The 12,692-nt window shown below is 36.5% G+C and overlaps 1 protein-coding gene across 6 annotated transcripts in view; it reads left to right on the top strand.

The window, feature by feature from the left end:
- The window catches only part of LOC150078357 (receptor expression-enhancing protein 1-like), a 307,490-nt gene extending 295,393 nt beyond the window's left edge, over positions 1-12,097 (top strand). For 3 of the 6 annotated variants that reach the window (XM_090385092.1, XM_090385093.1, XM_090385091.1), the window contains one exon: positions 11,679-12,087. In XM_090385092.1, coding sequence (XP_090241218.1) covers positions 11,679-11,750 — 72 coding nt within the window. In that variant the 3' untranslated portion in view covers positions 11,751-12,087. Of the gene's footprint in view, positions 1-11,678 lie in introns of all 6 variants that reach the window. The other 3 variants (XM_090385094.1, XM_090385095.1, XM_090385096.1) reach the window with 3 other exon arrangements.
- Positions 12,098-12,692: the final 595 nt, after the last annotated feature.

Genomic DNA, 12,692 nt, shown 5'->3' with positions numbered 1-12,692 from the left:
ATAACTCACACAACTGTTTCTTGGCATAAGAAACAATAATGAAAGAATCGCAACAATTGTGTTTGAAAAAGTAAAAAGTCCGTACTTCTTTTCTTCAATATGTATTGCACCTACAAGCACAAAATCAAGGAAATTCATCTGCTGGAAGCCACATTGGAAATGGGAAAAAAACTGGTGTAAAACTGATAACTACAATGCACATTTGATAAAACAAAAAAGTTTGCTTTATTGTAATTGTGTTTAGGGAACAATATCAGTACAGCATGTTTTCTGGATATATATTTGATCTAAAGAAATTTCAAGAAAATATTTCTATTGATTGCTGCATTATAAACTTCGAAAACTGGTGTGCAAAAGAAGAAAAAAATCATCCGCTATAAATAATTGTTTTTTTTTTTTTTTTACAAAAATTGCAATATTTTGTAACAATACAACGAACGCTGCAACTAAATATCACAAAATATTATTATTATTTGTATTGTTACAAAATATTGCAATATTTTCTTGGTATGCATTTGATGTTATCACAAAAGGAGAAATTCTTTTTTAGTACACAAGCTGAAAAAATTCACCATCCAGTGTCATATGCTGTTTGAAGTAATAAAAAGACATACCCTATTGCGGCGGTTCGCGAACCCCTTCCAGGGGCTTCACGCTAAAAATTCTGTAATGTCATTTGCTTAGATTCATTAGTCTATTATTATAAACTATAAAATACAACTAATAATAAACAATAAAGTAAAATAAAAGTAAATAAAAAGTAAAGAATTTCCAAAGAAAGAAACCACATCTCCCACAATTCCTTATAATTAGTTTACTATCTTACAGTATATCATGTTAAATAAATGTTTACCATACTAATTTTTTTTTTTTCATTCTCAAGGATCATTATGTATAGATGCTTTTTTTTTTTTAGAACCTATAGTGCATGCATGGGTTGAAGGTTGAAAAGTTGAAAGAAGAAACATGTTGATATTAGAAGTGAACTTCTGTATGTAGATCGTAATTTTCAGGAAATATTTATGAAGGAAGGTTGTTCTAGAAAACAGAAGTTTACAACATGAATAAATGAGGAAGAAAAAAAGTTGGTTGTGTGAGTTTGAACTTGGACAGTAAAAGGATGTTACCTGATTGCGGCACGTGTTCGGATTGCTTTGAAACAGAGATCGGGAATTATAGAATCAATTCAGGAGAACAGTGCCCATGGAAGTATCTGTAGAAAAGGCATTCAGCAGAAACGGTACATCTATGAGACAGAGAGTGGAGAGACTATGTTAAAGATGAGTCATTAAATAACCTAACTGCCCTCTTCTGAATGGAATCTAGAAGCCTGAGTGAGGTTTTGGGAGCACCGCCACATATGTGAAAACAATATTCCCTGGTAGGGCGAATTTGCGATTTCTACAGAGTCAACAACTATTTGGAAGAAAAGTAATGCCGAGAGCCAAAGAGAAAACTCAGTTTATTAGATGCAGAGGAAGCAATATTTGTAATGTGCTTTATACCAAGAGAGATTAGAAGTCAGGGTAATCCCCAAAAGAGATATATCATCTTGTCTAGAAATTGGAGCTTCATCAAAGATAAGCATAGGAGCAGAAGAATCTTTTTTGTGAGATATAAGACAGGAGTGACTTTTAGAAGGATTGAAATCAACTAAGTTGTCTTTGCCCCACTGGAAAATTAACTGGAAATCGGCATTTAAGGAATTGGTAGCAGATATTCAAGAAGTTGAAGCTGATTGAGCAGGGCAAGGTTTCTCAAACTGGAAGGTGGATTGCAATGTGCTATCGTCAGCAAAACTATAAATAGGATTTCTGGTCAATGGAAGAAGGTCATTAATAGGCCTGACCTAGCCTAGAGGTCAGGAGCGAGAATGCAATAGCACATGCTCTTTGAATGGATTGGGGTTCAAGCCCGTGAGTACTAAATACGATTAATGTTTGTAGTGATGATTTATTGTAAACTCCACTGACCTGGTGGTTGTGCCAGAGTATAAACAAGAACAATATACAAGAGAAAAAGAGTGAGAGAAAGAACTGAACCTTGGGGAACACCAGCATTAGTGGGGAAGTTAGAAGAAGAGATCCGTATACCATCACCCGCAGTGAGTGGTCAAAGAGATAACTAGATACCCAGTTATAAAGAACAGCTGGAAACCACAGGATGGAAGCTTATTTAGAAGACCTTTATGCCAAACAAGATCAAAGCCTTTGAAATATCAAGAGCAATGGCTTGAGTTTCACCAAACATTTGCATTAAATTTGTCCATAGATGGGTAACATAAGCCTGAATATCACCAGTGAAATGACACTGATGGAATCCATACTGGCGATTGTTGATCGGATGAAAGATTTCCAGATAGTTTAAGTTGGCGGTTAATTGATTTCTCCATTACTTTGGAAAGAGTAGAAGTGATTGCAATGAGAAGATAATTGGATGGAATGGATTTGTCACCCGTTTTAGGAACTGACTGGATATGAGCAAATTTCCAAGCAGAAGGAAAAATACCTTTGGAGTAAGAAAGTGAACAAAGATGACACCATACAGGAGTAAGTTCAGGGGCACAGGTTTTGAGAACAAGTGGAGTAATACCATGAGGACCTGGAGCTTTCTTAGCATCAGATTCACCAAAATCCTTCTGACATCCTTATGATGGAAGACCACAGGAAGTATTGAATGTAGTGTATTTTGGGAATGGTTTAAGGTGATTTACCAAGATCATTAATACATGAGTTGGAAGAAAAATAGGTTGCTAGTAGGTCAGCTTTCTCTTTGGCTGATTTGGCAACAGAACCATATAGTTTTTGTCAGAGATGGGCAAATATTGCGATCTGTAGCTTTGGCAAGAGACCAGAATGCTCAGTTACCATTTGGAGAAGAAGCGAGTTTTCTACTCTTAGCTTGTTCGAAATATAGTTTGGACTGAATAATAACTGCTTTACAATGTATAAATAATACTTAATAATAATTTTTATTATTATTCAACATCACTTATAAAAACATAGTACTGGAAATATTTTATAATAAAAATTCAGAAATATTATACGATTTCAGAGAATATAGGCTTATTGGTTCACATTAAAAATATTACATTGAAAGGGGTTTGCGAGTCAAAAAAGGTTGGGAACTGCTGCCCCACTGAATAATCGATTTACTCCATATCTCTTCTTTTGTTTTACTGTGAGAAGGTTATTTCACACAATCAACCCCGTGACTGCTAAATGTGGTGCTCTTTCTTGTATTTTCTCTATCTTGTGAACTCCTGACTGTGTGTGGTCTGCCCAGAGTAGAAACAGGAAATCTGTTTGTTTGTTTGTTTGTTTAAATGGTGTCCAGATGGAACCTGCCACGAGTTATCAACTCTTTTCCTGTCTTCTAAGTTACATTGTATTCAGATGATCCACTTTGGGAAAACTGGAAAGTACTTACATCAATTAGGAGCAAAAAACCATTTCTATTCCCGCACCATAATGAATTACCTTAGGTACTACTACTGGTTCATTTTACCACAAGGAATTTTCCAGAATAAGACATCTGTACAAGCAAAAACATCCGGTCAGTAAAAAGTAACTGTAGTCATTTGCATTCAAAGACAAGCTATACGGTGATGTTTGAAATTTATAATTCAGTTCACTTGCCATTATTTCCAGAGGGATTATTGACAAGTATACGTTAGAAGCAGAAAACGTCCTCCGCTACTTACACAATAACAAATTAGTTTATAATGCAGCTATCAATAGAAATATTTTCTGGAAATTTCGTTAGAAGTTAAAATATACATCCAAAAAATGTGCTGTACCAATATTGTTTCATAAAAACAATTACAATAAGGCAGTTGTGTGGGTTTTTTTTTTATTTTTTTTTTTATCAAATGTTCATTGTAGTGTTATCAGTTTTTCTCATTTCCAGTGTGACTTCCAATAGATGAATTTCCTTGATTTTGTGTTAGTAGATGCAATACACATTGAAGGAAGTAAGTATGATCTTTTTGTTTTTTAAAAACAATTTGTTGCAATTCTTTCTGTTATGTTTCTTATCAAAGAAACAGTTGCATGCATTTTTTTTTCCCCTCCTGCATCACACTAGTAACGGTGAATGACTCCACTTTCTGCATCACTGTTCCATGTAAGTTGATTCACATTAGTCAGCAGTGGTGTGCACATACAGGAAATTCAAAACAAATTCAGTGATGCTTTCTATAATATAGGTCATCGCCTGCATGTTTTTCTTATTAATAATCAGCAAAATCCATACTCGATCATACATTTTGCTGTTTTTACATTAATTAATAGTTTTTTTTTCTGAAATTTAAAGTTGGGAAATCAAAGAAAACACTTCTGTTTATGTATATTAAGAGTTTGAATTTTGTACATAGGGTAGAAATTATAAAAATAATTATTTAATTGGGGTTATGTTGCCTTCCATTGACAAAATCTATACTAGTCTGGAGCAGGGTTAAACTGAATTTAAATGGAAATCATTCCTCAGACTAGAGCAGCACAGCAACTAGCTCAAAGTAGTGGATGCTGTGGCTCGAGAGAGAGAGAACTGAAGGGGATGATTCTCTTACAAATCGTGGCCTAACGAAATGTGCTATTAGTGCACAGTTTCAGACCAACTGGAACACGACACGATACAGCCAAGGGGGGATATCTCACTGTGTGTGTGCTATTTACAGAGTGTGAAGAAATTAGATGGCAACTCAGCATTCTATACATTTATGAGAGCTTGAAGAGTAGGGTGGATGTCCTCAAAGGAATTAAAATGGGGGCCATCAAGCACTCAGCAGCCTGGCTCAATGCCAAGGTCACACTTGTGCATGAGGCAACATAGCAGCAATCCACAAAGCAGAATGCACTGGTCCCACAGGAGCTAGTTATTGTTGGTGACTACTGTCAGGGAAACAGGAAATATGAGGGAGCATATGATGAGAGCCTTGTCGATCAATTCGGCCCTGAAAAGATTGTGCAGGGCTCAAAAGGTAGACTTTTTTTCAGCCTGGTCTGTGCTTGTTAACAGGAGAAACTGCTTCTACAGAGATAGGATACACTTAAATATAAAGGGTTCAAGAATATTTGCTGATGCTCTCAAGGCAGTGTTAGGTGGGTTGGAAAACGGCTAGTTTCAGGGGATACAGGGACTAATAGATTAACAGTAGCCGATGGCAGAGGTGAAAGTGATTTGTAAACACATGGGTTGTGTTAGGGTAGCTAAGAATAGGAACAGGTGCATGTGTACACCAATGCTAGGAGCTTAGTAAATAAATTTGATGAATTTGAGGTGTTGGTCAAAACATCAAAGGCAGATATTGTTGGGATATCAGAGATGTGGTGTCACACAGATATAAGGAATGCAGAATTGGAATTTGGGGAGTACAATGTGTACAGAAAGGATGGATAGGAAGGGAGGAGGGGTTATGCTATTAGTTAAGAAATGTAAAATCCAAGGAAGTGAAGCCAGTCGACATCGCTGGACAGTGCAGTGTTGAGTCAGTTTGGTGTGACATAAGGACTGGGAGATCAGAATTGAGATTAGAAGTGTGTTTTAATGACTCTGATGAGTATAATAAAAAACTGTACAGGGAAATAGAGTGGGCAGAGAGTAAATCAGAGAGTCTTATAATGGGGGATTTTAATATCCCAGATATTGACTGGAATTTGTGGGTTGGTCAAACACTAGCAAGGCTTTTGTGGATTTATTGGATGATTGTTTTCTACATCAGCATGTTCGGGAGGCAACTAGAGGGAGTAATTCTCTTGATCTGATTATCAGTAGTGATTCTTCATGCATTAAGAATCTGCAGATAAAGGAACCACTAGGTGGCAGTGTGCTGAAGTGGGATTTACTCAAAGAGGTAACTACCATCAGGTAAAGGGAAGGGTGTTTGCTTTTGTAAAGGCGACTACGGTGGTCTGAGACAGTATTTAAATTCTATCCGGTGGGACCAACTGATGATGTTACCAACAGCAAATTCAAAATGGGAGGCATTCAAAGAATTAATCTTGGAAGCTACTAGGCTTTACATACCAACTAAGAAATATTGTTCAAGGTTTAGGCCTAAAATGGATGTCAGATTAACTAATGAGACATGTGGCAGAGAAGAAAAATGCATTGGATATATATATAAATGAATGGGTGATGTGGATGCCTATGATAGATATAAGCTGGTCTGTAACCAAGTCACAAAGGAGATTAGGCAGGCAAAGGCAGATTATGAGAAATCTTTGGCAAAGAATGCAAAGAAACACAGCAGAGAGTTCTTTACTTATGTAAACTCTAGGAGGAAGGGAATGAATCAGATTGGTCCACTTGATATCGATGGTTCAAATGTTGATGATCCTGCTCGGGCAGCTAACAAATTAAATGGTATTTTGCATCAACATTCACACATGAGGAGTTATTCAAGGAGAAGAGGCCAGATGTTTATCAAACTCTAACAGAAAGTTAAATGATCTTGTAGTGGAGAAGTAATTGTTGAAGATAAACATAAAAAAGGCACCCGCGGTGGATGGGATCTATCCAGTTATATTAAGGGAGGCAGCAAACCCTTAGCCATAATTATGAGTTTGGACTCAGGGGAGGTACCCATGGACTGGAGATGTGCAAATGTGACCCCTATTCACAAAGGAGGATCAAAGGGCGACACAGGCAATTATAGACTTGTTATTTTAACTTCTGTTACAGAGAAATTAATGGAGGCACTGGTTAAAGAAGCACTACAGGATCATCTAGACAAGACTTCAGTTTTAGCTCGGACACAGCATGATATTTTTAAGTCTTGTCTCACCAATTTGATTGGATACTGTGATGTAGTCACAAAGGAACTGGATGCAGGGAATAACTTTGATATCATATATTTGGATCTTAGAAAGGCTTTTGACACTGTTGCACATGGAAGACTGCACAAATTGGAGCAGTGTGGTATTGGAGGCAAATTGCTGCTATGGATAAAGGGATGGTTGAGTGGGAGAAGAGAGTGATAATCAATGGACACTGCTCTTCGTGGACTAATTTTATTAGTGGAGTCCTCAGGGTGTGTGTTGGGTCCATTGTTGTTTTCTGTATTTATAAATGATATTGATGATGGTATATAAAGCTTAATGTCGAAGTTTACAGACGATACGAAGGTTGGCATGGTTGTTAAGGAGCTTGGTAAATCCTTGGTAAATATATGACAGTTCGCTGCTGCAACAGGATCTAGAAAAGTTGAGCAGATGGGCTGAGAGGTGGCAAATGCAGTTTAACATTGACAAATGAAAAGTACAACATATGGGAAGCAGTAACCCCAGAGTAACATATCAATCTGTGGTACTACACTGACAGTGGTAGAGAATGAAAAGGACCTAGGGGTAATTGTGCAGGCAGATATGAAGTTTTCTGAGCAGTGCAGACTGTCTGCAAGGATAGCTCATGGTGTCGTGTCAGTGATATACAGGAATTTTTCTAGCAGAGATAAGGTGATTATCCCCTTGTATAAGGCAATGGTCAGGCCCCACCTTGAGTACTGTATACAGGTCCGGAGGCCTCATTTTAAGAAGGATGTAGAGCTGTTGGAACGAGTACAGAGAAAGGCAATATGATTAGTGAATGGATCGAAGGGATGCTCTTACAAAGAAAGGCTTATGTTTTGCAGATTATAGTGTCTGGAGACTAGGCACCTGCGAGATGATCTGATTAAGGTGTATAAAGCCTTGAGTGGTTTGAGCATGCTCAATGCTGAAGGGATTCTTCCTCTTGCTCAGATTAATCACTTGAGAGGGCATAAATTCAAATTGAGGAAAGACAGTTGTAGGATAGATCTGCCGAAGTTTGCCTTTAGCCAGCGGGTAGTTGATTTGTGGAACAGACTTCCATCTTTTGTTGTAGAAGTTGATAACCTAAATAAATTTAAGGCTGAGCTGGACAGGTATTTGGTATGAATGGAGGGGTGAAATGGGGACTTTTTTTTTTGGTTGATGTGACCCCAATTGTGTAAGTTTGCTTCCTTCCATCGTATGCCTCTACTAATGCCTTATATTAGAGGATTTTAACTTTCCAGATGTTGACTGAAATTTGTGGGTTGGACACACACACACACACACACACCCACCCACACACACACTAGTAAGACTTTTGTGGATTTATTGGATGACTGTTTTCTACAGTAGCACATTAGAGTCAACAAGAGGAAGAATTGATCTAGTTATCAGCAGTAATTCTTCATGCATTAAGAATCTGCTGGTAAAAGATGCACTGGCTGGCAGAAGTCACAGAGTACTGATGTGGAATTTACTTACAGACATAGTAAAGGGAAAGGCTTTTGCTTTTTTCAGGGTGAATACAATTCTCTCAGGCAAATTTAAATCCTATGTAGTGGGACCAACTGATGATATTACCAACAGCAAATTCTAAATGGGAAACATTCAAAGAATTAATCTTGGAAGCTACTAGGCTTCTCATACCAACTAAGAAATATTGTTCAAGGCTTAGACATAAATCGATGTCAGGTGAACTGATGAGACTTACCGCAGAGAAGAAAAATGCGTGAAATACATATAAATTACCAGGTGATACGGAAGCCTGTAGTAGATATAAAGTAGTCTGTAATCAAGTCACAAAGGAGGTTAGGCAAGCTAAGGCAGATAATGCCTTAGGCAAGCTAATGCCAGAGACGTCTCGTAATCTTACAAGACGTCTCTGGCAAAGAATGCAAAGAAAAGCAGCAGATCACTCTGCTTATATTAGCAGTAGAAGGAAAGGGTTGAATCACATTAGGATACTTGATTTCAATGGTTTTACTGTTGATGGCCCTGCTCATATTGTCGACAAACTGAATAGGTATTTTACATCTATATTCACATGCAATGAATTTTTGGGAAAGGGGACGCCAGAAGTTTATCAAACTTTGTCATCTCCCTTCCCTAAAATGGAAGCTAAATGATTTTTTGATAACTGAAAGGAAAGTAGAAGAGAAGGTGTTGAAGCCAAACATCAAAAAGGCACCTGGGGTGGATGGAATCTATTCATTTATAATAAAAAAATGAGCAATCCTTTAGCCATGATAATGAGAGCATCCCTGGATTCAGCGGGCCCTATTGGCTGGAGATGTGCAAATATGTGCCCAAATTTACAAAGGAGAAATAAGTAATTACAAACCTGTTAGCTTGACTTCTGTTCCAGGGAAAATAATGTCACTTCTGATAGAGTCACTGGTTAAAGAAGTAATGCAGGCTATCTGGACTGAATGCAGTGTACTGCAGTCACAGCATGGATTTGTTAGGCAGCGATCTTTTCTCATCAATATGATTAGATACTGTGACACAGTGGGAAAGTAACTGGTTGTAAGAAACCATTTTGACCTCATATAATTAGATTTCAGAAAAGCTTTTGATATTATTGCATATAGACTGCTATACAAATTGGAGCAGTGTGGCATTAAATGAAAGTTGCTGCTATGTGTAAAAGGGATGGTTGAGTGGGAGGGGACAGAGTAGTTATCAACTGGTATTGCTCTTGGACTAATGTTATTAGCCATAGCCTACCCATCCCCATGATTAATTGTGGTCCCACTGTTGTTAGTGATATTTGATGAATGCATCTCTGGCTTAATGGCTAAGTTTGCAGTTGATACGAAGGTTTTGGCAGGTAGTTAATAACAGTAATTAGGGTGTAATACTGCAACAAAATCTTGACCAGTTAGGTGGATGGGTGTAGAAGTGACAATTGAAGTTCAACATTGACAAATGTAATGCAAGATACTTCCTGTGGAGCAATGATCACAACATTCCAGCTGTGCAGTACCACACTCAGGGTAGAGACTGAGAAAGACCTGCGAGTAATTGTGCTGTCAGCAATCCCAGCAGGCTGCCTTCTCAGCTCATTGGGTTTTGTCAATGATATATAAGGAATTTTGCCAGGAGGAATAGGGAGGTGATTATCCCTTTGTATGAGGCCATGGTTAGTTATGTTTTGAATGCTGCTTACAGGTCTGGAAGTGTCATTTTAGAAAGCACATGGATCAGTGGGTGCAGAGAAGAGCACTAGATTGGTGAGAATATCAGAAGTGTGCTCCTACCTAGAAAGGTTTGAGTTTTGCAAATTGCTGTGTGTCTGGAGACTAGGAATCTCTGAGGAGATCTATTTGAGGTATTTAAGGCTTTGAATGAATTGAGTAAGCTCAATGTTGATGGAATCCTTCCTGTTACACTACACACATGAGGGGCACAAATTCAAATTGAAGACGGCTGCAGGTAAAATGTCTGTTATTTGTCTTCAGCCAGATGGTGATTGATTGATTGTTGGTGGGGGGGATGCACCCCCATTTGATGATGTGGAGGTGGGTATTTTAAATAAATTCAAGGGCTACATAAACTCTTAGAGGCGATGGACAGGTGAAATGGGAAGGCCTTCCCCCCCCCCCCCACGATGCTGTATAATCTTGCCTTTTGCATCATTTCCACTACTGTTACATATTTCACCCAGTAAATCTCAAATAAGACAACAACAGACCTAAACATTTAATCAGAAGACGTGATTCATAGCAAAGAACCATTTACTTGAATGTGCATTCACTGTAATTTGTAAATCAGCCTTGTTTGATCACAGTTAATCCAGAGGCAAGTATGTATTTTGCATTTTGATTTTATATGTGGTTTTATATATATATATATATATATATATATATATATATATATATAAAATTCAGTTCGTGGTTTTCAGTATTTTTCTGATCACAGAACTCTAATATCTTAAAAAACAAGTAATATGTGTGTGACAGTAAAATTTTATGTCAGCATTAAAATAATTAATGTAATAATTTCATTGTGATCCCTTGCAAAACCCCTTGGTTCTTCAAAACACACTTTGGAAACTACTGCTCCAAACATTTCTGAATCTTGGATATGTCTTAATTCGTGTTAAAGTATCTCAAAAAAAAAAAAAAAACTCCTGACAGATATTTTTCTACATTTACTGACCCTCTTATAAAAAAAAAAATCAAATAAACAAATATTTTAAAATCATCTCTCTCTCTCTCTCTCTCTCACATTAAAAAGCTAACTGAACCCCAACAAGCTCTAGTAGAACACCAGTTCTACAGAACCCATTTTGAAAACCTGTGATCTAGTTGATTTCCAGTTATTTTATGGAAATCAAACAAACAATAATCTAATTAAACCATGATTAATTAGAAATAATCTAATTAATCATGGTTTAATTAGATTATTTCTCTTACAAATGAACGACCCAAAGAGAGACCCAAAAATATGCCTGTTTGTCTCAAAATTATTTTAATGTATAATTATTGGCATTTGCATGAAAATCAATCCAGCGAGGAATGCAGTGTCATATTACCATTTTCGAGTTCATTCCTGTGTGCAATATGGCTTTCAATTACCACATTAGACATGAAGTTTATGTGGATTTAAATTCCTTCATTTTGATATGTTCACTTTATTTGCGATACTCTATTTAGAAATTTAGATTTTTTATGTGAAGTATTTTAATGATTAGCAAAATAAGTTTAAAATATTACTTCTTTTCAAGGAAAAAAATATTTTGTGAGTCTTCTCATTCATGAAGTAGAAGTTTTTCGGTTTGAAATTACCAGTTAATAAATATGGTGTAGTGCTCTCTTATATCTATGTATGTTTATATATTTTTTTCACAAAAGAAATGTGACTTTTTTATTGTTATTATAGGTGACAACTTATGCAACCCTACCTAGGACAAGCAAGGCAAAATCTTTAAAGAAGCATACAAAACCATTATGATAGAAGTCCTATTTTTTTAATTGGTGATATTTCATTCTAATGCCTTTAGCTGAATTGCAGACTCATAAGAAAAGGAAGAAAAAGAGCTCATCGTTCAACATTCTTAATTTTTTACTCTAATTAGTGCAGTTTATCAAATATCAAAAGGGAGAAAGATTGCACTATAATTCTGTTTTGCAAAAATAGAAGGTAATTTGTGCCATGTGAACAGATAGTTTATTGTGTTATACCCTTCACAGATACATTTTGTGGCATAATGTACACTTATAAATTGAAAATGTATTTAGAAATTACCCTGATTTTTGACTTGTGCCTTTGAATACTTTTCATTATTCAAATTTCTTTAGGGAATTCATTACAGCATGGAGATTTGTTATATTATGCTTAAACAGTGGCAGATTCAGGGTAGGAGCACGTACCCCCCTGTAGTTTTTTGGAAAATATACACCAATCATTTAAATTCCCTTTAGCTACAAAAAAAATTTTTTTTTTCCATTGTTAACATAGGATTTTATCTATTTTTGCATTGTGGCTTAGCTATTTTCAACTGACTACAGTTGGCAACACTGATGCTAATGTGATCGCCATTCTAGTGCACAAAATGGTGCCCCCTGTCACAAATTGTGCCCCTCCTGTCATTTTTTTCTGGATTTGCCACTGTGCTTAAACATTCTTTCTGTAAAAACCAATGGTAAAGAGGAAGTTTTTGGAATATCAGAAGTGCTGAGAGCATGTGTAATGTAAAGTTGGTGCCTTAATGTGGTTCAGTATTTTCGGAGGGTTGAGCTTTGTTAGAGCTTCCTTTTTCTTAGTGATTCCTTACCTCACTGCTGTGCCAAATTTATTAATATCATGTCACTATGTACTGCATTACAACAATATACTGTAACAGAAGGATTACTGAAACATTAGAAATATTTTCTGGTATATTTTATATTAGTA

This window comes from Mastigoproctus giganteus, chromosome 11 (genome assembly GCF_048544385.1).
Source record: "Mastigoproctus giganteus isolate SK-2022 chromosome 11, ASM4854438v1, whole genome shotgun sequence".
NCBI classification, from domain to species: Eukaryota; Metazoa; Arthropoda; class Arachnida; order Uropygi; family Thelyphonidae; genus Mastigoproctus; species Mastigoproctus giganteus.
Note: the sequence above shows the minus strand (reverse complement) of the source record. Positions and strands in the feature narration are given on the sequence as shown.